Source organism: Nycticebus coucang, chromosome 9, assembly GCF_027406575.1.
Source record: "Nycticebus coucang isolate mNycCou1 chromosome 9, mNycCou1.pri, whole genome shotgun sequence".
NCBI classification, from domain to species: Eukaryota; Metazoa; Chordata; class Mammalia; order Primates; family Lorisidae; genus Nycticebus; species Nycticebus coucang.
Genome location: NC_069788.1, coordinates 25,017,253 through 25,040,971, shown reverse-complemented (window position 1 = coordinate 25,040,971; position 23,719 = coordinate 25,017,253). Strand labels below are relative to the sequence as shown.

The window sequence follows — 23,719 nt, the reverse complement described above, 5'->3', positions numbered from 1 at the left end:
GAGGAATAGGAAAATCCCTCATGATTGCATGCAAAGTCTGTTTCACCTTTTTAGGGCAACGCTGATGTTCCACTTCCCAGCTTTTTTTTTTTCTTTATTAGATCATAACTGTGTACACTACTGTATTTATGAGGTACAATGTACTGATTTTATATACAATTTGGAATGTTTACATCAAATTGGTTGACATAGCCTTCATCTCCTTTAATTGTTGTGTTTAGAAATTTATACTCTACTCTTAATATATTTGACAAGTACCCTTATAATATGCACAATAGGTGCGGTCCCACCATTACCCTCCCTCCATCCAGCCCGCACTCCCCTCCCCTCGCCCACCTCTTCTCTCCTTTTTGGGCTATACTTGTGTTTTATCATTCATATGAAAGTAAATCTACATCTTATAATTCAGGATACTCCATTCCATGACCTGTTTAGAGATATGTTCTTTATGAGAGTGAAATGTAGGGGATATTTCATAAATATTCAATTACCGTTTTTCTGTTTTTCATTTAGAAAGTTATTTTATTTCACCTTATTAATTCATCTGTATTTATGTAGAAGGTGTTGGCTGTTGTTGTTTTTCTTAAGCCACTTTTGTGGTCTAGAAAATTCAACATGCAATACTGATTTCATTTTCTACATTATAAACATTCTACATTTTAAATAATATTTCAGTTAGTTCAATGTCTAAAGCTCATCCTGAAGTGACAAGGTAAGCAGTTTCTAAGGCTTCACTGACACTTTGTGGCAAAGGATGGAACTACAATATTTTAAAAACAAGTTATTTCCTGAAATATTATTTTATATGTGTGTGATGTAACAAATATGAAGAAATCATTATCTTATATATTTATGTAAATATGTATGTAACTTAAATAAACAACCAAGAAATTGGAAAATATTTTATTAACGTAGTATCTAAACTATTATATGTTAACACAATATTACTACAAATAAATTTTCATTCCACAAACAATTAAAATTAAGTGTAAAAATTACATGGTTGTAGTCTTTAATGCTGCACTACTAGTTTGGAAGGATGATAGTTTTGAAAAATTTTGTTTTCCTTCACTATTTTAGATGTTCATGGAACTAAAAATTTTATTCATGAAATGAGTCATTAAGATGATTCTTAGGCATTTCCATTCTGATTTTTAAAGATTATTATTGGTCCAAAAATTTTATCTTCCCTTTGATAGTACTTCTTCTTATGGCAAGTCATTTTCAGAATTGAAACAAAATATACATAACGTAAAATTTACCATCTTTATTACTTTTAAGTGTGTAATTCAACAAAGTAACTATATTCCATTATTGTGTAGTCATCATCACCATTCATCTCCAGAACATTTTTGTTTTTTAAAAATGAACCTCTTTCCTCATTAAACAATAACATCCTCTCCCCCTTCCTTTAAACCCGTTAAGCAATTCCACTTTCTGCCTCTCTGATTTTGATGCTCCAGTACCTCATTATAAAGAGAATCATGTAATCATGGTCCCTTTTGTCTGACTTATTTGACTTAGCCTAATGTCAATATCCTGTTATAATGTTACCAAAATTGAATAAATTTTCAAATTCTTAAAATAAAATCAATGTATTTAGTATAGATATTTTCAAGATGCTCAGTGATACCCTTATGATCTACCAGGGGTCATCACATCTCAATGTTATGAGTTTCAGAACCAATTATTAGTTGGCGTTTAGGGCCCAAGTATAAGTTAAATAAGAGATGTTTGTAATCTCACCTATAAGGTTTACATATCTCAATTAGGCTAACCATATATCATCTTAGTTTAATATTTCTAAGTACATGTATTGATTGGAGAAAGTGAATTCATCTATATATCATCTTACAGTTGTTAAAACAGAAGCAGTTGGTTATAAATGCAGGTTATGATGACAATGACCTTTTAAATATAACATTTTGTTTTCCCATTTTAAAAGCAGTTTAATTGTTGTTCTATACAATAACACAAACAGCTCAGGGAGTTTCTAAAGATTCTATTTGTATATTATCGCTTTAATATATGTTTAAAAGATGTCTCTCTGCATTGAGCTGCAGAATGTCTCAGTCAGCTCCAGCCTCTCTCCATTTGTCTTGCAGAGAAAACACAGGGGCTATGTATCAGCAGATTCTTACAGAAAAAGAGGTGGTAAGCCAAATTACAGGGCGAAAAATAAAGGACAAAAGGGCTGTTTACCTTCTTGGCTCCTCTGCATTTCAGAAATATCTATTTCAAAAAATCCTGTGTTGGAGGTGGAACCCCACCAATGGCATTTTTGCCTTCTGATGCTTCTTTCAACCTTGCCTGGTCATTTATTCCTCGCTTACTCATGGTTCAGAGGAAGGCAGCTTAACACAGACTAACTGCAAAAGGACCCACAAATGTCTTGCTACCATACAGGTCAAACAGGATGATGAGAGGCAAAATCCTGTTGTTCTATCTGAGGGGGTTTGGTGATGTTTGTCCCAAAGAACCAAAGCCTTAGGAAATAGGCAGAAACCACAGTCTTTAAATATTTGAATGGACATAATGTGAACAACACATTAAGATATTTTGAAATAGTACAGTAATATTATCTAACATAAAGTCCAAATTTAAATTATTCTTATTGTTTTAATGCTGCTCTTTGTAAATCCTCCCCCCTTTTACTCTAGAATTCAAAGATAAGATTCAATCTAACATTTATATAAAGGAACTGACTTCTAGTAATTGGATATACATATGACCCCCCTGCTGCTGTCCACTGGGCTTCTAGTCGATGACACAGAAACAGCACTGCAGACAAAATAAACGATTTTTAAAGGGATGGCTGGTGCTCACTCAGGCACAACAGCAATCACTTGCCTTTATTCACTTTCTTATATATCCAAACTCATCAGATAAAAATAATCCAAGAATAAAGAAGACAAAAGGTAACAAAACTGTCATCAAGATTCCTTATCAGCGTTAATATAGCAAAGTATGTGCATACCTTTCTAAACTAAGAATATCCTGTTTGGAGATAAATAACAATGGAGATAAACCACAAAGGGCTGGGTTGTCTGTTCTGTTTGCCCACTTCCCAATATGACTAACTGAAAGTTATTGTGTAAATAGAGGTAAGGGATTAAGTGCAATGGTCCATTGCCCCAGGCAGATGATCTGTCTCTAGCTACGACTTGGTGAGGGTCCTCCAGCACACTCTTTCCTTTAAGGCGTGACTGCCTGCATTTTTCAGCAAAGCTGCTTATGCGAGCTAGGGGAGAATATCCCACCAAACTCACATCTAGCCCAAGTACTGGAAATGTTCCTTCTCAGGGCCTCATACCTCAAGGAGCACAAATGAGACTGATTCACCTTACAAGGGTGCAGGGGACTGTGCGCCTTAAACCCCCCCCCCAAAAAAAAGTGTGACTTGGATGTTAAGAAAGGTAATAAGATCTCAAAGCGTCCTTATTAGAGAGATAATAACCAAAGAAATCATTCTCTTCTTTGCTCCTCTGGGTAGATTGCATCTGGAGATGTGTGTGGAGTTATAGATGGCTCATTTAGAGCCATTACTGATAATCTGGAGTGTGTTCAGAATAAAGCAAGCAGGGTGATGAGGGATACAAAATCCTGCAGTTGCACACAAGGGTTCTGGAGATCTTTAGCTCCCTAGAGAGGCAAAGACTAAATGGAAGGACATAGCTGTGGTCCCTAAATATTTGAATGAGTACTGTTATGAGTGAATTGTATCCTCTAAAAGATATACTTAAATACTAACACCATTACCTCAAAATATGACCCTATTTGGAAATGAGTTATTGAATATGTAATTCTCAAGAAGGCCTACTGCAATAAGGTAGACCTCCAACCCAGTACAACTGGTGTCTTGTAAGAAGACTGCCATGTGAAGATGGCAACACAGTAGAATGCCTGGTGATGACAAAGGGAGAGACTGAAATTATGCTAAAGATTAATAGCTAACCACAAGGGGCTAGAGGGAACAAAGAAGGATTTCTCTACAGGTTTCAGAGGGAGTATGATCCTGCTGACACCTTGATTTCAGGCTTCTAGACTCCAGAACAATGAGAAAATAAATGTCTATTGTTTAAGACACCCAGTGTATGATACTTTGCTACAGCAGCTCTAAGAAACTAAACAATGTAGAAAACATAGACTTATTCCTTAAGTTCCAGGAAAGAATTATAAACTAGAAACAGAACTGAAATGGAAGTGATTTCAATCTTACATGAACAAGAACTTGCTAGTAATTATTATAAAACCACAACGTCATGAACTTGAGGGCTCCAGCAAGTCATGAACTTCCTACTGTTATAAATGTTCAAGCAGGACAGATCAGGGATGCTACAGAGATTATTTTTTCATACATCACATGGCAGATTAGACTGGGTGATCTCCAACTCAATGATTCTGTGATCCAGAGTTAAAGCTCTATCAAAGAGAAGTGGGTGGCTTCCCCTTCACTTTCTGCCTCAATCAAGAACATATAAGGATGATGGCCTGGTGTGGTGGCTCACACCTGCAATCCTAGCACTCTGGGAGGCTGAGGCAGGTGGGTTGCCTGAGCTCAGGGGTTCAAGACCAGCCTCAGCAAGAGCCAGACTCCATCTCTGCTAAAAATAGAAAAACTAACAGGACACTGTGGTGGGCATCTGTAGTCCCTGCTACTCGGGAGGCTGAGGCAAGAAGATCGTTTGAGCCCAGGAGTTTGAGGTTGCTGTGAGCTATGAGGACACCACAGAACTCTATCCAGGGAGACAGAATGAGACTCTGTCAAAAAAAAATATATTTATATCTATATCTATATGGATGGGATAGCATTGTGGTAGACTAAATTTAAGGTCTAGTACTTATTATTCTTTCTTAGGTATGTTACCTTGTCAGAGCCTGGGACCCCAGGTCGCCGGCCCTAGTCTATGAAACTGTCTGGATGTGGACCACTGTGCTACCTTGCTCGAGATCAATTCCCCTTAGATGCCTGAGGACTACTGTCTTAGCCAGAGGGAGAGAGAGAGAGAAACGGTCTTAGTAGGAGAGTGAACCTTAGCAGTCTTCGAGAAGGACACAGGGCAGGCGCCCTCTGAGTAGGAGGAGCAAGAGAGTCAGAGTAAGTGAGTCTATGAGAGAATGAGTGAACGAATCCGGACTCACCTCTCCTGCAGCTACTTACAGAAGTGATCCCGTGGCTATTTACACCACAGGTGTGGATGCTGGTGCTCTCATGTTAAGGAGAGCCCAATCCCTTCCCCATGCCCTTATCACCAAGGTGTTAGCCAGCTGTTATATCACAGGTGTTTCTTATAGTTACAGAGGGTTCAAAGCTAACTCTCGCTTCTCCTTCCCTTGAACTACATCGTCTCCTACATTACTTGACCTCTCCTTATTTTCTCACCTGATAAACAGAGATATTTATAGTACTCACTTCATAGTGTTACTACAGTCTAAGTAGTTAATAATTTACAATGCTCAGAACAGGGCATGGCACATAGTAAGCACCAAAGACATGTTTTTTTGAACGTGTACTTGCTTCAATATTGTTTAACTACAGCACGTGAACATTGGCTTCCCACCACTGCCATTCCTCACACCTAAATATGGAGAGTTGAAAATCAAACTACAGCTAATTGCATTTTTATTTAAGTTCTGCTTTTGTTCCCCCCTAGATTCAGGATTGATCGTTTGGACCATTTGTTGACCAAGTACCAGAAATATAATATTTTTGCCAATTTTCTCATAATAAACTATGATAATGTGTTTATCAACTGCTGGGAGGGGTGAGTGTGGGTGTGTGTGTATGACCATATGCTGACGTGTGTTTTAAGATTATGGGAAATAAAGCATTCAACATCATATTAAAATAATCAAGACAATAGTTTAATTATAGCTCACCTGATTTTTGGTGGTAGAATTAAATTTAATGTACTAAAGTCAGAAGAAGATGTGATGTTTTCGAAATTAAATCTCTAGAAATCTAGATATTTTATAAATTGACATTTGTTGATAGCTTATAGCCAATTTTAGCTTCAGAAATAATACAAAAATTTCCTAGCATATGAAACTATTAATAAATGGTACATATTTGTCAAAAAGAAATCCTCGTTCAGTGACTTGTGAATACATTTAATAAAATGTACTTTTATTCACTAGGTAAGTTGGTAATCGCTGCATTGAGTGGGTGATAGCTCTGTCAGGTTAATGGTATCCAAAACACATTCTGTCATTTTGAATAAAGCAAACCCATCCACAGATGTGGGTGGCAGTTCATACTTTATTCAATCCAGAGCCTTTGTATACATCAGACAGGGAGAGAACAGAGACTAGAGGAACTGGGTGTTCCTCTGGGAGGAATTGAGTGAGATAGTATAGCTTTCAAACTGGGGATATACCACAAGGTAACGATGGAGGATGACAGTGAAAATATTGAAAACAATGTTTGATTTGAGGGTACTGTTTAGAAGCCATCATGGTAATAGAAAGAAGAGAGGATAGATTGCTTAGAATTTCTAAGTACTTTATTATAACACTCTCATTTCCACTGAAGAAGGCAACTCTTGTAGTGAAAAACCACTCTTCTTGGAGCTAGATCCCAGTTGTAACTATAGATTTTTACTTTGTGAGCAATGTGTCACCTCATGTATAAACGTAATGACATCGTCCCTTAAGATTAAACAACATAGGTGGCGCCTGTAACCCAGTGGGTAGGGCGTCGGCCCCATATACGAGGGGCCCTAGCCAAACTGCAACAACACAAAAATTAAACAACATGAGTATATGAACAATCTAGCTCAGTATTTGGCAATAATAGGATCTGTTGGCTCATGTCTTTTAAAATTTCCAAATGCAGAGTCTAGGAGCAGATTTGGGTCAAGGTCATGGAATAGGCAAGCACTACAGTTCATTGACAATGTAACCTAATCATTTGTATCCTCATCTTAATCTGAAATAAACGACAGCAACAAAGAAAATTGCTAGCTCCTAAATAGTCTCACCTCAGAAACTATTTCTAAAGGTTCTACTGCATACTGAGAGAGGAGTTTTTTTGGGGGGAATAGAAAGATGAATCAAGGATAATTCTTTAACTTCTGAGACTTATAACTCAAGATCAAGTAAAAATAATCACAATTTTTTGATCTATTGAGAAATGTCTTGAAAAGTAAATGAACTGATGTATACAGGAGTCATATAGACTGATTCAAGGAAAATGCAACACAGACTTAAATGATCTTTTCTTTTAAATACATATGTGTGGATTTCATAGGACTATTAATTAGCTTGGCAGTGTTTCCTTAATGGTACCTATTTTCTTTGCTTAATTACTGTTGCTTTTTTGTTTGTTTTTCCAAATTAGTTTGTGTGGCAGTCTGGAAGAACCATCACATGAGGACCGTAACCAACTACTTCATAGTTAACCTTTCTCTGGCTGATGTGCTTGTGACCATCACCTGCCTTCCTGCCACGTTGGTCGTGGATATCACTGAGACCTGGTTTTTTGGACAGTCCCTCTGCAAAGTGATTCCTTATTTACAGGTAATTATTTTAGACACCTTTTATGTTCAAATGCAGAAGCTACTATAAAAATATTTTCAATCATAGGCATCGCCCTACAGTAAATTAGTGAATTAAACAATAGATATTCTTGCCTAAGGAGTTTCATGCTTAAAGAAAATAATGCTTGACATAGTTAATTTGTATATGTTACAAGTCAATTTATATATGTTACAATAAGTACATTTCTAATAAAAATAAATAAAATGTGGTTGCATTAAGTGAGATTTCAATTGAAGATTAGAATTGCATTAAGACATAAAATATAATTGAGAGTTTATATATTCAACATATTATATTAAGATTTGTGCATACCAGCATACCAATTTTATGAAAGAAATTTCTGGTCCAAGTAACACTCATAATGATATGAATGTTTTCTAAATTTTAATTTGATATAAATTTCAATATATCGCTTTGGAAATTCAGAAATGTGTATTTGTTCATTATAAATAAAAATAAAATATTTCTAAAAGGAATATAATGCAAGTTAAGTTCTGGATAAAAAAAAAGTGGCAACCCCCCAAAATTATCATCAAATGCTATGCAAACATTTTACTTCTTTGATTCTCTAAATTCCTTACTGTTAAATAAGAAACTCCAACCCAATTAATGACTGAGCCTTAGTTCAAATAATCAAAGGCATCTGTTTTCAGAAGTAGTTAATTTTCTTACTGAGGAATAAAGAGCTACTTGATCAAAGAAAGCAATACAGACAACAGGTTTTAGTGTAGATTCTACATCAACTACCAGGTTTCCAATTTCTGTCCTGTAATTCATTGATAATACCCTAAACACATATATTCCTGTGTGTATTCACTTTTTTAAATAAGATGGTAATTTTTTTTTAATTTCAGGTTAATGTGAGGATACAAACAAGGTTACAATATTTGCACTTGTTAGGTAGAGTCCCTTTTGTAGTTGTGTCCCGCACCCAAAGGTGTGCCATACACATTGTGTCCTTAAGTGGGAGCACCCCAGTCCCCTCCCTTCCTCCACTTTTGCCCCTCTCTCAAACCCCTTCTCCCAACTTGAATTAAGTTTTCCTCTTATGTGGGCATCTATTAGTAATTTTAATGAGATTTATCTCCTAAGGTGGTTGTGACAGTTTTCTTAGATAATTTTTATAAATCACTTGATGTAGTAATTACCCTCAGGAAGATGATAATCTTATAAAAAATATAGTATGTTCTCAACAAACACCAGTTACAGAATCAATATCAACATCATTAAAGGTTTGATTGCTCAAGAGGGAAAGCTGCTTTAGCAAAAATATTTTCGGCCCCGCGCCTCCGCCACACGGGCTACTATCAGCTCGCGCGGAGTCCAGCGGAGCTGCACTGTCTGCTTAGCCGCTGCGGGCGGCGCCGGCTGCAGCGCGTCCGAGGCCTCGTCTCCCTCCGCGGAGCCGCCGTCGGCAGCGCGTCCGAGGCCTCGTCTCCCTCCAAGGAGCCGCCGTCGGCAGCACGTCCGAGGCCTCGTCTCCCTCCAAGGAGCCGCCGGCTGCAGCGCGTCCGAGGCCTCGAATCCCTCCGCGGAGCCGCCGTCGGCAGCGCGTCCGAGGCCTCGTCTCCCTCCGCGGAGCCGCCGGCTGCAGCGCGTCCGAGGCCTCGAATCCCTCCGCGGAGCCGCCGTCGGCAGCGCGTCCGAGGCCTCGTCTCCCTCCGCGGAGCCGCCGGCTGCAGCGCGTCCGAGGCCTCGAATCCCTCCGCGGAGCCGCCGTCGGCAGCGCGTCCGAGGCCTCGTCTCCCTCCGCGGAGCCGCCGGCGGCAGCGCGTCCGAGGCCTCGTCTCCCTCCAAGGAGCCGCCGGCGGCAGCGCGTCCGAGGCCTCGAATCCCTCCGCGGAGCCTCCGGCGGCAGCGCGTCCTAGGCCTCGGCTCCCTCCGCGGAGCCGCCGGCGGCAGCGCGTCCTAAGCCTCGTCTCCCTCTCTGAGAGAGCCGCCGGCGGCAGTGCGTCCTAGGCCTCGTCTCCCTCGGTGGTGCCGCCGGCTGCAGCGCGTCCTAGGCCTCGGCTCCCTCTGCGAGAGAGCCGGCGGCGGCAGCGCTGTCCTAGGCCTCGTCTCCCTCGGTGGTGCCGCCGGCTGCAGCGCGTCCTAGGCCTCGGCTCCCTCTGCGGAGCCGCCGGCGGCAGCGCGTCCGAGGCCTCAGCTCCCTCCGCGGAGCCGCCAGCTGCAGCGCGTTCTAGGCCTCGGCTCCCTCCGCGCAGCCGCCGGCTGCAGCGCGTCCTAGGCCTCGTCTCCCTCTGCGGAGCCGCCGGCCGCTTCCCCTCCGCTCTCCCCGCCTCTCGAAGCCGCTGGTAGTGTTTGTCCTTGGCGGCCCCAGCGCCGGCCAGGGGACCCGTGCGCCCGGATCGTCGAGAAGTATGGCTGCACACACCTTTCTGCAGGAGAACTTCTTCGTGATGAAAGGAAGAATCCAGATTCACAATATGGTGAACCCATTGAAAAGTACATTAAAGACGGAAAGATTGTGCTAATTGAGATAACAATCAGTTTATTAAACAGGGAAATGGAAAAGACAATGGCTGTCAGTGCTCAGAAGAAATGCTTGATTGATGGGTTTCTGAGAAATCAAGACAACCTTCGAGGTTGGACCAAGACCATGGATGGGAAGACCGACCGTATGTGGTAATGAGATCTGTACTGAAGGAAGCCTTGAGAGGGGAAGAGTAGTGGAGAGGTAGGAGGGATGACAACAGAGAGAGCTGGGAAAAGAGAATTCAGACCTACCTTCAGTCAACAAAGCCAATTATTGACTTCTATGAAGAAATGGGGCAAGTCAGGAAAATAGAAGCTTTTGACCTGCTGATGAAGTTTTTGATGAAGTTGTGAAGATTTTCGACAAGAAAGGCTAATTAATTCTAAGTTTGAAAACATCCTTGAAATCTTGCTTTAATATTGCTTTGATAGCTGCTATCACACCCCTTTTTAAGACAATTTTAATTTTTCATAACTATATTAATGGCTGGAAAGTATATAGAAAGACATTAATTTTTTAGGTCCTCTTATTTTTGGTCACAGGAATAGACAGTGAATTCAGCTTTAACTTCATCCTAGTTATGGTGCTCACAAAATAAAGAAGGATATCAGCTAGTTCTTTGTTTTTATTAAAAAAGAATATCCCTTTCATAGTTTGTGCCTTCTGTGGGCAACACCCTTTAATATGCATATTAGATCCCTTTATTTTTTACAGTATGTTAGGGTTAGGGATACCCACTTCCTCTTCTTGTAAACTTCCAAGTTTAGGTGAATTTGTGGACCAAATTTCAAAGGAACTTTTGTGTAGTCAGTTCTTGCACAAAATGGTAAACAAACTCATAAAATGGACTCTTAGTGTTTTAATATTTATCAAATAATTGACCCATTTCCTATATAAAGGTAAAAAGAAAAAAAAAAAAGCTTAGGCTTTGTTTATTTACTACATTTTGTAGAAAGTTGTATGACAGGGCATATTTTTAGTTTCCAAGGTTTGATTTGGGGGCCCTGAGGGTTCAGAGCCTGGGAGAATTGTCAGCTTCATTCTGACATAACCCGAGTGGATGGGGCAAGGATCCCATGAAATAGCTTTGTTCTCATACTCTGTTAGATGGTGTTATTCATGATTCAGTTGATCTTAATAAAATCCCTAGCAGTGGAACCTTGAAATGCATGTATTACATTTATGCTAAAATGATTCAGTTAGCATTTTAGTAACACTTCAATTTTTTTGTTTGTTTTCTAGACTAAATACAAGGTTAGCATAAATAAGAAGCAATTTAATGTTAAATTTCCCATTTGTATCAATTTTTTGAATATTATTTGTTTAAGAAAATTAAAAAATCCTTGCACTTTGGACAGAAAAATAATAAATATATCTTATAAATGACTATTTTCATTCAGTAAATTGTTTTTTTTTTTGTCATGTTGAAGAGAATTTTTTTAAAGGTTCAAAGGAATATTCTTTTACATCAATTTTTTTCTGTATAAATCTCTGATAAGTTTTTCCTCTTTTCTTTTCCTTCTATCTCTAATGCTAAGTGGTATCCAAGGTTCTTAATATGAGATTTCTTAAAATGTTTCTTATTTTTGGCATTTACACTGTTTGATACACAGGGTTAAATAGGGCAAGGAACTTTGTTATTGTATAATTAGATTTGCTATTTAAAGTCCTAGGGAATAATGAGGATAAGTTAATGGATGTTTTATATTATAATAGAATCATCTATTTCTATGTGTTACGAAATTCACTTAAGTTTTTCAACATACTTGCCATTAGAAAACTAAGTATCGCTAAGTACTGTAACCTATTGACCACCAGAATTTGTATTGAGATTATCTTGGTTTCTTGGAAGACACTGTAATGAGTTCTTATCTAGTGTTTTAGTCCAGCCAGTAGGTAAGTGGCTTAATCAAACAGGTCTAGTATGAAGCAAGAGTAAAAGACTAAGGTTTTGAGAGCAGTCTTACTCACATAAGTGAAGAAATCCATCAGATGAGAATCTAAATATTTATACTGGTATTGAAAGTAACCTTAAAGTTTTGAAGAAGACTGTTGAGACTAGGTGCTTTGCTTTCTTTCATCAGATATCTTTCTTTGGCATTTGAGAACAGAAACCAAGAAATATTATAATTACTAAATTATGAGGCTTTGCTTTTTGTTTTCTTTTAAGTAGAAAAACATGTTGGCAATACTGAGTTTTGGAGGGGATTGAGATACATCTGACTTTACTAGTTTGATCGTTCCATTTGTGAAAGATACAGTCACTGAGAAGTTTTTGAGTATTTTGAAAGACCCTAATTTGAGCTTTGCTTGTTTTTTTAAATTAACATTATTTCCATTTAGCGATACTGCATATCTATGAATTATTTGGTAAATAATCTCAGTAAATTTGGTGCTGAGATGAAATGTTCTTGGGAGTTGGACCATGAATGAGATGGCAGCCACCCTCTAACTTGTCTTTTACAGCCTTTCTTCACCCCACATCCTTACTCCATCCAGTCTCCCAGTTGGTGATCATAATATTTGGAGGAACAGAAAAAAAGGTTTCCAGTAACAAAAAGGTGGAAGAGGAGCCTATTATTCATTAGGCTTTTGGAACTGAAAGGTTGCAAAGGGATCTGCTCAATAGTTCTTTAGTGAGTTTTCTAAAGAGAAGTGATCATTTTTTAAGGTCAAACATTATTTATAGAGTAGTAACTGGAAAATATCATAGAAGTTATGACCTTCATGTATACATTATGTTTAATTTTAAGATAAATTTCAGTCAGATTACTGAAAAACTTGAATGGATTACAAAAATGAAATGTAGCAAAATTTTTCGAAAGAAATTGTATTCAGAAGAAAATACCCTATTCATATAGATATCATTGAGAAATGGATAGCTCTGTTGGTGTTTGCACAGAGGAAGTGGGAAAGTAATAAATAGCAGAGAATTCAAATGTTTAGTCATCTCCGTAGTGATTCCAGCAACTTTTCTTTTTCTTTTGCTTTTAATAATTACCCGGGAGAATATTTTGAAGATTCTCTTAAGTTTCCAGTAGTTACAGTTACCAAGATTCTTCAGCTGGCTGAGAACATTTCATGCTGTCTCCATGAACCAGAAGATTACCAGGTGGGGAGTGGGGTAATGAGAGAGTGGTGGAACACCTTGTGGCAAGTGGGTTCTGATGCACAAAACAGCTTCTGTACAATGGGTGTTCCAGCGTCTCCTGTGAGCACTCCAGGAGAGACGAGAAGCAGCATGGAATCAGTGAGTGAAGCAGGGCCCATGTCTCTCCTAAAGTCCCCAACAGTATTCTTTCACACGGACAACTTACTACCAAGTCCTGTTGTTCAAGTAATATTGTTATCTCATGACAAATTCTGTTTGCTTCTCTATAAACAGCGGCCAGTCTAATCAACTGTTCAGGTGATCTTTTCTCTATAGAACAAGAGAAAACAACTGAGTAACCACAGGATGGAAAAAACCAGATCTACTCAGTATCTCATTCAACACTGCTCCTTGTTAAACAGGTGTAAATGCACAAAGACACTGGTGCCTTGGTAAAACTAGTACCCCCAAATTCTCAATATGTATTGCCTCATTTTAATAAAAATGTTCCCAAATACAACAGTGCCAATGGGCAATACACCCATCACTTAAATTTAAGTAGCTTTGCCCCCTCATTGTCATATTATAAAACTAAGGACTTTTATTCTTGATCTGGTATTTATGTCTTACTGAATATGTTAAAACATATTACATAATGCCCAACCACATTTAAGGTTATTTGGTTGCATTTAAGATTCTTTGGGCATTTACTATTTTCTATGATTTATATATTCTTTTTTTTTTTTTTCTAAATACAGTGCAACCTTTAGATTTACAAATGATAGACTGTGAGACTTTGGCAGATGCTCAAAAATCTCATAAATCTCACAAATGTAATAAAGCTTAGCTGAATAATTAAAATGACCTTGTTGTATCTTTAACAATTGTTTAATTTCAAGACCAGTAACATTTATTAGAATTATCATGTATTCCATGTCTCTTCCAATAATGAAAGGAGAAATGGCTTCTTTTAAGAATGATTTTTTTTTTTTAACAATCATAGAAGAAGCCCTGCAAAAGAAATACCAAGAAAAGAACAAAAGGCACCTGAGGTCTGGGTGGAGGGTGATTTGATAGGCTCCCTCATTCTCACAGTCATACTTTATCTCCTTTTAATCCATTAGCACTCATCCTTCAACTCTGTAATTTGAAAAAATTTCTACATCTATTTGTCATAAAAATTTAAGATGTTTTCTAGCATATACATATGACAGTATAAAATAGGATCTTTCTTTTTGTGTGTGTGTGTGGTTTTTGGCTGAGGCTGGGTTTGAACCCACCACCTCTAGCATATGGGACTGGTGCCCTATCCCTTTGAGCCACAGGCGCCGCCCCAAAATAGAATCTTTCTTTACCAAAGGAAATTCTCCAAAGTGACACTGGTGTATAGGGCCCCCAAGGTATAGGCTAAAGGTCAAGTTCCCAAGGGCAGAAGGAACTCTCATCACCTCACTCCATTTCATTTACAATTCATAATTCACACTAGATTAATTTCTCAAGTGACTTACTATCAAACCGATATGAGATACTATCAGAATCCAGAAGTGCACTCCTAGAAGTGAAAAGCAGTAACAAAATTCTCATATATAATCACTTTTGATGAGGCAATTTTATATCCCTCCAAAGAAAATCTTGTAAATAACATGCTAATTGTACATTAATGGGTCTTGTACTCAAGTAAATGTAGTTGAAACAGAGAATATTAAATCACTAATTGTCAAGGGTCAATTAAGTGGATCAATTCAGTCTACTGTTAGATTAATCATACCTGCATAATCTTTCACTTTGCTCTGTAACAGAAAGGATGCTGCATACTGTATCACATTTGTCAGTCTTCCAAATTAATTTTTATGAATTGATTTATCTAATAATACTGGGAAAGACTGGACATGGCATGCAAGTTTGAACCATGCTTCTCTTATCCCATTCATCCAGGTCGATTATAATTCATGAATAATATGTCACTGAGCCTTGATAAACACTTTAGGCTTCTAATTGCTAGAGAGGATAAATATAGCCCTGACCTAGTTGTTCTGACAAGTCAACTGTGCAAATCTAGACTGCCATAGTTCTATTCCCAGGATAGCAATAGGTGAGGCAGCCTAGCTTATATTATTTACAGAGAAGGGAAGGAGGTGGGGCTATGAGATTGGTTTAACAAACAGAATTGAAGGCATTCCTAGGTAGCACCAAGAAATTTCCAGGAATTACCAACCATCCTAACTGCACTGTGATAGAGTTTAGGCCTTTGAAATAACACTTAAAATGAAATTAGCCTCCAAAAGTTTAGCAAAGCTTAAGTTTTATTTGTAATTTCTATGAATATTCTTCTCTGAGAAATGGTCTGTTCCAATTAAAACCTAGAATGTACACTGGGGGAAAGAATCCCTATTCAATAAATGGTGCTGGGAGAACTGGATATCCACATGTAAAAGACTAAAACTTGACCCATACCTTTCTCCACTCACAAAAATTGATTTGAGATGGATAAAATACCTAAATTTAAGGTAAGAAATGATAAAAGTCCTGGAACAAAATGTGGGGAAAACACTGCAAGCTCTCGGCCTGGGAAAGGACTCCATGAGGAAGACTTCTGTGGCATTGCAACAACAAAAAATAAACAAATGAGACTTAATTAAATTGAGAAGCTTCTGTACAGCTAAGGTGACAACAACCAAAGAAAATAGATAATCTATACATTGGGAAAGGATATTTGTATTTGAATCAGACCAAAGCTTGATAACTGGGATCTACAGAGAACTCAAAGTAATCAACATAAAAAGAGCCAACAATCCCTTATATCACTGGGCAAGAGAGATAAATAGAACTTTCTCTAAAGAAGACATATTAATGGCTAACATACATATGAAAAACTGCTCATCATCCCTTATTATTAGAGAAATGAAAATCAAAACCACCCTGAGATATCATCTAACCCCAACAAGAATGGAGAATGGCCCACATCACAGTCTCAAAACTGCAGATGCTGGTGTGGATGTGGAGAGAAGGGAACACTTTTACCTTGCCGGTGGGACTGCAAACTAATACAACCTTTTTGGAAGGAAATATGGAGAATCCTCAAAGAACTCAAGGTAGACCTCTCATTTGATCCTGCAATCCCATTACTGGGCATCTACTCAGAAGAAAAAAAAAATCCTTTTACCATAAGGACACTTGCACTAGATTGTTTATCACAGCTCAATTTATAATTGGCAAAAATGTGGAAACAGCTTAAATGCCTACCAACCCAGGAATGGATTAACAAGCTATGGTATATGTACACCATATGTATATGTACAGCCAGTATAAAAGATGAAGACTTTACATCTTTTGTATTAATCTAGATGGAAGTGGAACACATTATTCTTAGTAAAGCATCACAAGAATGGAGAAGCAAGAATGCAATGTACTCAATTCTGATATTAGGACAATTAATGACCTAGTACGCCATGGGGGTGGGGAAAAGGAGGGAGGGGGATGGAGGTCACTGGGTGTGGTACACCTTTTGGGGGCGGGACACAAGTATAAGAGGCTCTTTACCTAATAAATGCAATCAATATAATCTGGTTCTTTGTACCCTCAATGAATCCCCAACAATAATAATAATAAAAAAACCCTAGAACACCAGACTCAAATGTGGAAGAGAAAACTAATAACATAATCTTCAGCTGTGCCTGGGGGCTCATGCTTATAATCCCAACACTTTTTAGGATGCTAAGGCAGAAGAATAGCTTGAGGCCAGGAACTTGAAACCAATCTGTGCAACATAGCAAGACCCAATCTCTACAAAAAATTTAAAAATCAGCTAGCATGTGCCTTCTTGTCCCAGCTACTCAGGAAGCTGAGGTGGGAGGATCTTTGAGCCTAGGAGCTTGAGGATGCAGTGAGATGTGAAAGCATCTCACTCGAGTATAGCAACAGATAGAGACCCTGTCTCTTAAAAAAAATATAACCATCATCATCTTTATTATAATCAATGATAAGTAACAGCAAACACATAGTTCTTATTTGCCAGCCTTGGGGTAGACATTTTCATCTCAATTAACTCTCCCTGCAATTCCATGGTTGTGTACTATGAGTCGTTCATATTTTACAGATGAGAAAACTGAGGAATAGAGAGATAACCTCCTGAGATCACTCAGTAGGTGAGACGGGATTCACACCCACTGTAGAATCCTGGCTGTAGAACTGATGCTAACTATACTCTCTTCCCTCTCCCAGAGAAAGTCAAAAGAATCAAAGTTGGTAAGAATCTTATTCTGCTAATTCCTTCATTTGTCAACAACACACACACACACACACACATAGCCCTTGTAGGCCCAAAGAGATAAAGTGAGTGACCCAATATTGCACATCCAGCAGGTAGGAGTGTGAGAATAGATAGATCATCCCAAAATTTAGCACGAAGACCTTTCTCCTGTGCTGCACTGGCTCCTAGGCCCCTTTTATTCATTTGTGCCTATAGTTAATGAATGCATCAACACGGAAGGAAGGTCCTGATGTGAAAGTCAGAGTTACCTGCCCTTACCACGAATTATAAAATCTGTATAACCAGAATGGAAAAATAGGGGAAGACGACTGAACCACATCTGTTGTCTTAGATTAAGGCTTACCACTTATGGATTCAAAACAGATTTATTAAGCGCATAATGGACATCAAATTCCATGCCAGGGATGATGAACATGGGTAACAGAAGCAGTTCTTGCCAACATGCAGCTATGTTCCAACAGAGAAAACAGACAATAAATAAGCAAAGTAAGCAGAATGATTCGCCATGTGACAGTGCTGAGGAAAAAAATAAAAAGATTATGAATCTGTAATTAAAAAGTAAGAGAAACAAGAACTACTTTCCTTTGGTGATATCAGATTTAGTGTAAGAGAGAGGACATGAAACACAATGACCTTAACTCTTCGTGTGGGCACGGGCGTGCTGAACATGCTTCTTTACTACCTCCTTCAAGTGCCAAGTCAAAACACCATTTGTGGTGGCGTTAATTATATAGAAATTTGGAAGTGAGTTGCCTATGTCAGTTAGTCTACCTGGTGTTTGGAAGTAAGTTCCCTGTAGCCGTAGCAAACGATACTAAGGAGATTCATATACAAAATTCTCTTTTCAAATATTCCTACCTTTACTGGGGTGTAACATGTTAAAAAGGTACTAGGGTGCCAACAGCTGTTATTACCTGAAAATGTGAAATGAGCTACCCCCAATTCAAGCATATTTAATTAAATGAAATTTCAATAAAACTTTTATCTTATAATTGAAAAGAAAGGCATGCTATATTATTCTCGATTAGTGAGAGTTTTCCAATTCAGACTACACATTTGCGTTTTTTCTTTCCATTTGAGGATATGACTTTCCCATCAGTGGAAAAGTTACAAAACAAAAGAATGGTAGTAATTCTTCAAAAAATGCTAGATAGTAAATTAAAACATTTGTCATAAAAAAGATTGCAAAGATTTCATTGTATCATTTCCATGTTTAACAGGAAATAATCATCCTTTAAATACGTTTTTTTCTTTCCAACATATCTTTTTTTGAAATAGAAAACACTTGCTTGGGTCTATTTTTTTTTCCTTGCAATTTCGAATTTGCCTATCCATTGTGACTGTCTTTTTCACATGGTAAATATATTGTGATTGTCTTCACAACAAGTGCTTCTCTATTCCTATGTTCCTTTCCTCCTTTAGACGGTATCAGTGTCTGTGTCTGTCCTCACACTGAGCTGCATCGCCTTAGATCGATGGTATGCCATCTGTCACCCTTTGATGTTTAAGAGCACAGCCAAGCGGGCCCGGAATAGCATCGTCATCATCTGGATTGTCTCCTGCATCATAATGATTCCTCAAGCCATTGTCATGGAGTGCAGCGCCATGCTGCCCGGCCTCGCCAATAAAACCACCCTCTTCACCGTGTGTGATGAGCGTTGGGGTGGTGAGTACAATGCAGTCTATGAGCCAGCATTTATAAAATCCATCAACCTGACACGGGAAATTGGATTAGCATAGCCAATGTTGGGTCTCTATGGTCCATTAGAATGTGTTCATGTGGTTTTGCCAAAGTGTGAAAACCAGTTTGAGACCCAAAACAATTTCAGGGCATAACTCCACCTATTGAGTCCCTTGGAGAGGCTAAACGTGCTATATTCTAGTTTTCATATCTTTCAGATAGAAAATGAAAGGAGGAGCTTGCTCTACCATTCAGATCTGGTTATGTTAGTTTTTCTCAATTTCTCTCAAACAGAACTCACCACATAATTCAAATCCAAGGATGCACTAAGGAATGATTATCATTTTCTAAGATGGTTCGAAATTACATTGTCTAAAGTGTCCCGAATGAGCTTCGAATACAACTAAACTTTTTTCATTTTGAAGACATGTTTTGAGAACATGGGTGAGGCTCAGTGTTGAAAGGTATATACTTCTGCTTATTAGATAGATATATCAAAAAAGCGCAGCCCAGAGGTTGTTTATAAATATGGAATTCTCAAATACTGGAATCTTTATCTACACAATAATGTCTACTTTGGTTCTTTCATTAAAACACCAAAAGCAGGGAAAGCAAATACACTGAAAAATTAGGCATTTGCTTTTACTACAGCAAGATAAAATTTAAGACACTGGGATTATTTTACATGTTGCCATAAGACCTATAATCACTAAAAGTTCACAGTTCTCTTTATCTATTACCTCCTTTGTCTCTCCTATATGGATATTTATTAGCATTTTCTAACCCACAATTCTTTTTCTGTATTTTTCTCTGGATCATCTTAATTTTTTCCAAATTTTCCCCACTGGTAGTACAGACAAAACCAACATAAATGGAAAGTTCCAAAATGGTAGGAATATTCCTGAAGTGTCTTTTTTTTTTTTTAATTTTTTTGTAGAGACAGAGTCTCACTTTATGGCCCTCGGTAGAGTGCCGTGGCATCACACAGCTCACAGCAACTTCCAACTCCTGGGCTTAAGTGATTCTCTTGCCTCAGCCTCCCGAGTAGCTGGGACTACAGGCGCCCGCCACAATGCCCAGCTATTTTTTGGTTGCAGTTCAGCAACCTGCCACCCTCGGTATATGGGGCCAGTGCCTTACCGACTGAGCCACAGGCGCCACCCTTCTGAAGTGTCTTGAGTCCCATTTATTTAATGCTCAGAAACCATCTTGAGTACTTAGAGTTTGCAAGGCATTGTGCCAACCTGGAGAGAAATAGACTTTGCCTCAGGGAGCTCATTCCATATAAGGTGGAGAGGCTAATAAGCAAAGATTCATAGTGTGATCAGTATTTTAATATACTTATGAGGGCTGTCTGGAAAATAGCCACCTATGTAAAATAAAAAATAGAGACATACATGGGTGGATACTTTCTGGACTGCTCTCATGTACAAAGTGCCAGGAACCCAAATAATTCTGGTCATCTGAACGGAAGTGTGCAGATGATCTGATAATGTTTCAGCAAAGCATTAAAGATAAGTAGGAATTCTTCACAGAAGGAAGAGGGAAAAGGGTATTCCAGAAAGCAAGAAAACTCACATCTTGAAGGAGAAAGGCAGCAAGTCAGAACTCATAGTTTCTGAAACATAGAAGAGATAGTCTAAAGAACTGAGTTTGGAAAGAAGGTGGATTGGGGCCCAATGACATGTCTTTTACACAATTCTTTTATAGTGAATTATATTTAGAAAATAGCCTAAAAATCTCTAGGTCAAAATCTTTTAATTTATTCATGATTAAATTGAGCCCTAGAGAGAATAAACACATTTAAATCTAAAGTTTTCAACTCGAAAGTGGAGATTCTTTAAGTTTATGGAAATAGTAATTAGAAAAATTAGGAAACTGTTATCGTCTGTTATTTGTGATTCAATATGTGTCACTATTTTCTCTAAAATACTGTATTTAGCAATTGTTTCCTTTTTATGTTAATGGTCTGCTTCCTTAAACTTTTTCATCTTTTATGTTTTCCTGAATAATCATATACCATTAACCTTTGGTAACAGTCATAAGCAGTTATTATGATTAAGTAAAAAGACACATGATTTTCATATTATCTTTTAGTAGTAAATGTAAATATTAATATTTAAAACTCATTACTATCTCTAGTATTTTATTATCTAACTCTGGCATTGACATTTTCTTTAAAAAAAAAAGATAATTATTGTTGAATACCTAAAAATTTAAACCTAGCTATCATAACTCATGTAAGAAACTATTGGAAAGTGATTTTGTAATAGTCTATAATTACTTAAAATGCTTATAAAAGCTAAAATTAAGTGGTACTGAATTGACTTAATCATCTAAAAATCAAACTTAATAAAAGCTGTAAAATCAGCTATTCAAAAATATAGTTAAATTGCTTATCACTCAATATTTTTAAGGAGAACATAAAATAATTCAAAGCAGGTGTCTAATATAATAACACTTTGCTTTTTAGACACTTATTATAATAATTTTTAAAGACCGTGAGCTCTGAACATGTAAGATGTTTGTAACTCCATGTTCAACTTAAAATTTTGATAACTCAAAATGGCAGATGTGTGATAGTCAAAAGTTAAAAACACCCAGAGAGGTATATTTTACAGTGTCAACTCTCTAAAATTAAACATGTTTAAAGGCTTACTACTATGTAGTACAATTTAAAAAAATGGCAAAATATATTCTTTTTGACAGTATTCCATGATCTGTGTTTATCTTTACCCTATATTAAATCAATAATGTAGTTATAAAAGTAGACAGTGATTGTCCTACAGCCATTACAATGGGAAAAAATTATGAAAGCAATATGGCCAGTTGAGTCATAGCTATCAAATCACTTTTAGGAAAAGTTCTGAAAATGCTATTTCACATATATGCAAAATAATTGAAAACTCTGTCTTGCTAAAAATGTTGCCCCAAATAAGTAATCATTTATGAATAATTGATTTCTAAAACTAATCATATTCATTATTGCCTATGGCTTCTTCAAATAAAGAATCACTCACCATAAATTCTGGCAGACACAGTTAACACTCTACAACATATAATTTTAATGATCATTAAAATATTCATTTGTATTTGTTCACTGTTTCAGTCACATCATTTCAAACTTCCAAATTTTTAAGTTGTGCCAGAACTATATATCTACTTCTTAATTGCTTGGTTTGTAAATGCATAGTTCCACAAATAAGTATAGATTCTATGAATGAAAAATAACTCTTATTATACCCTCAGTCAAAGATATAATTGCATTACTATTGACGCATCCAGTATTTAATGAGTGTGTACCCTTGGTGAAATCTTGGAGGCTGCTAATTCTTTTTTTGAAATAGAATCTCAACTCCGTCATCTAGATTAGAATGCTGTGGTGTCAGCCTAGCTCACAGCAGCCTCCAACTCCTGGGGCCAAGTGATCCTCCTGCCTTGGCTTCCCACAGAGCCAGGATTACAGGTGTGAGCCACCGCACCCAGAAGTAATATTTCTTTTTCTGAATCTGAGAAATTGTTTTTTGGCACCTTGAAAAAAAAATAATGAAGCTTTTCTCTGTAGTCAAAATAATTATGGTATCAGGCCTATTATGAAGTTTTAAAAGTATATAATTATGTGTATATGTGTATTAATTGGAACATTTCTTAAAGACATTTGTTGGAGAGAAGATAATAAAACATATTAAAAATTTAGGTAATTTAATAGACCTATAAACTTTAAAAAGATAGTCCAAATTAAATATTGGGAAATTATATTTAATTTACTTACCCATTCAATCCCTGATATGTGTGGCCTGGAAAAGAAGTATTTGTAGTTTTTAATAATTCAGTTAACCCGCTGCTGGCTGAACAGTGGACTTTCACTTGTCTGAGGGAAATTATGCTTTGCCTTTATAACATATGACATTGCTCTTTAATATCTGAATTTAAAGACTAAAAGTCTACATTTTTTTCATTATTTATAATCTTGTTATGCATATAAGAATTTATTTAGATTGTGCCTATTCACCTGTTGAGTAGAAATGGATTTTTAATGGTTGTCAATATTTAAAATCTGTTTTCTAATTAAGGTACTATGTTTCATTGAAACAAATTTCATATATCTACATTTTAGGTTATATACGAATGTCTTAGTGGCATATCTGAGTTTTCAATTACCTTAGACCGTAAACATAAAATGATGAATTTAAAACTATTATGTTTCCCCAATTATCTATTATAATATTCCTATTAAAACAATCTATCCTGGCCTGAAAGTGTAATTTTGCTTGATCAACTTTTCTCAGTGTCAGTGTTTATCATCATAAAATGCATTTACCAAGCAATTACATATTTTTTCAACTATTTATAAATATGCCAACCACATAATGAGCTTTAGCTCCCATCTGTTCAAAACTACAGTGATAGTGTCCATAAATGTAGTTCAGAAAAAAAAAAAATTAACCTTCCTTCCTCCACTCTCTTAATTTAGTCTGATGCAGACATCAGGGCTTCACAGGTATGTCAGCTTCAAAGGTATATATTTTTTTATGTGCAAAGCTCATGTGACACTTTCTTCAACACAAATAAAAGTTCAAAGCCACTTAGGTGCCTGGAAAGTGCTGAGGTCACCTTCAGATTCCTTTGAAAGTGGCCCACCAAATGCTGCTCTGCCTGTAG

The 23,719-nt window shown here is 37.3% G+C and overlaps 1 protein-coding gene across 1 annotated transcript in view; it reads left to right on the top strand.

Annotated features, from left to right (window-relative positions):
• HCRTR2 (hypocretin receptor 2) overlaps positions 1-23,719 on the top strand; it is a 106,636-nt gene that overhangs the window by 56,221 nt on the left and 26,696 nt on the right. The window contains exons 2-3 of the mRNA XM_053602254.1: positions 7,340-7,518; positions 18,799-19,042. Coding sequence (XP_053458229.1) covers positions 7,340-7,518; positions 18,799-19,042 — 423 coding nt within the window. The remainder of the gene's footprint in view (positions 1-7,339; positions 7,519-18,798; positions 19,043-23,719) is intronic.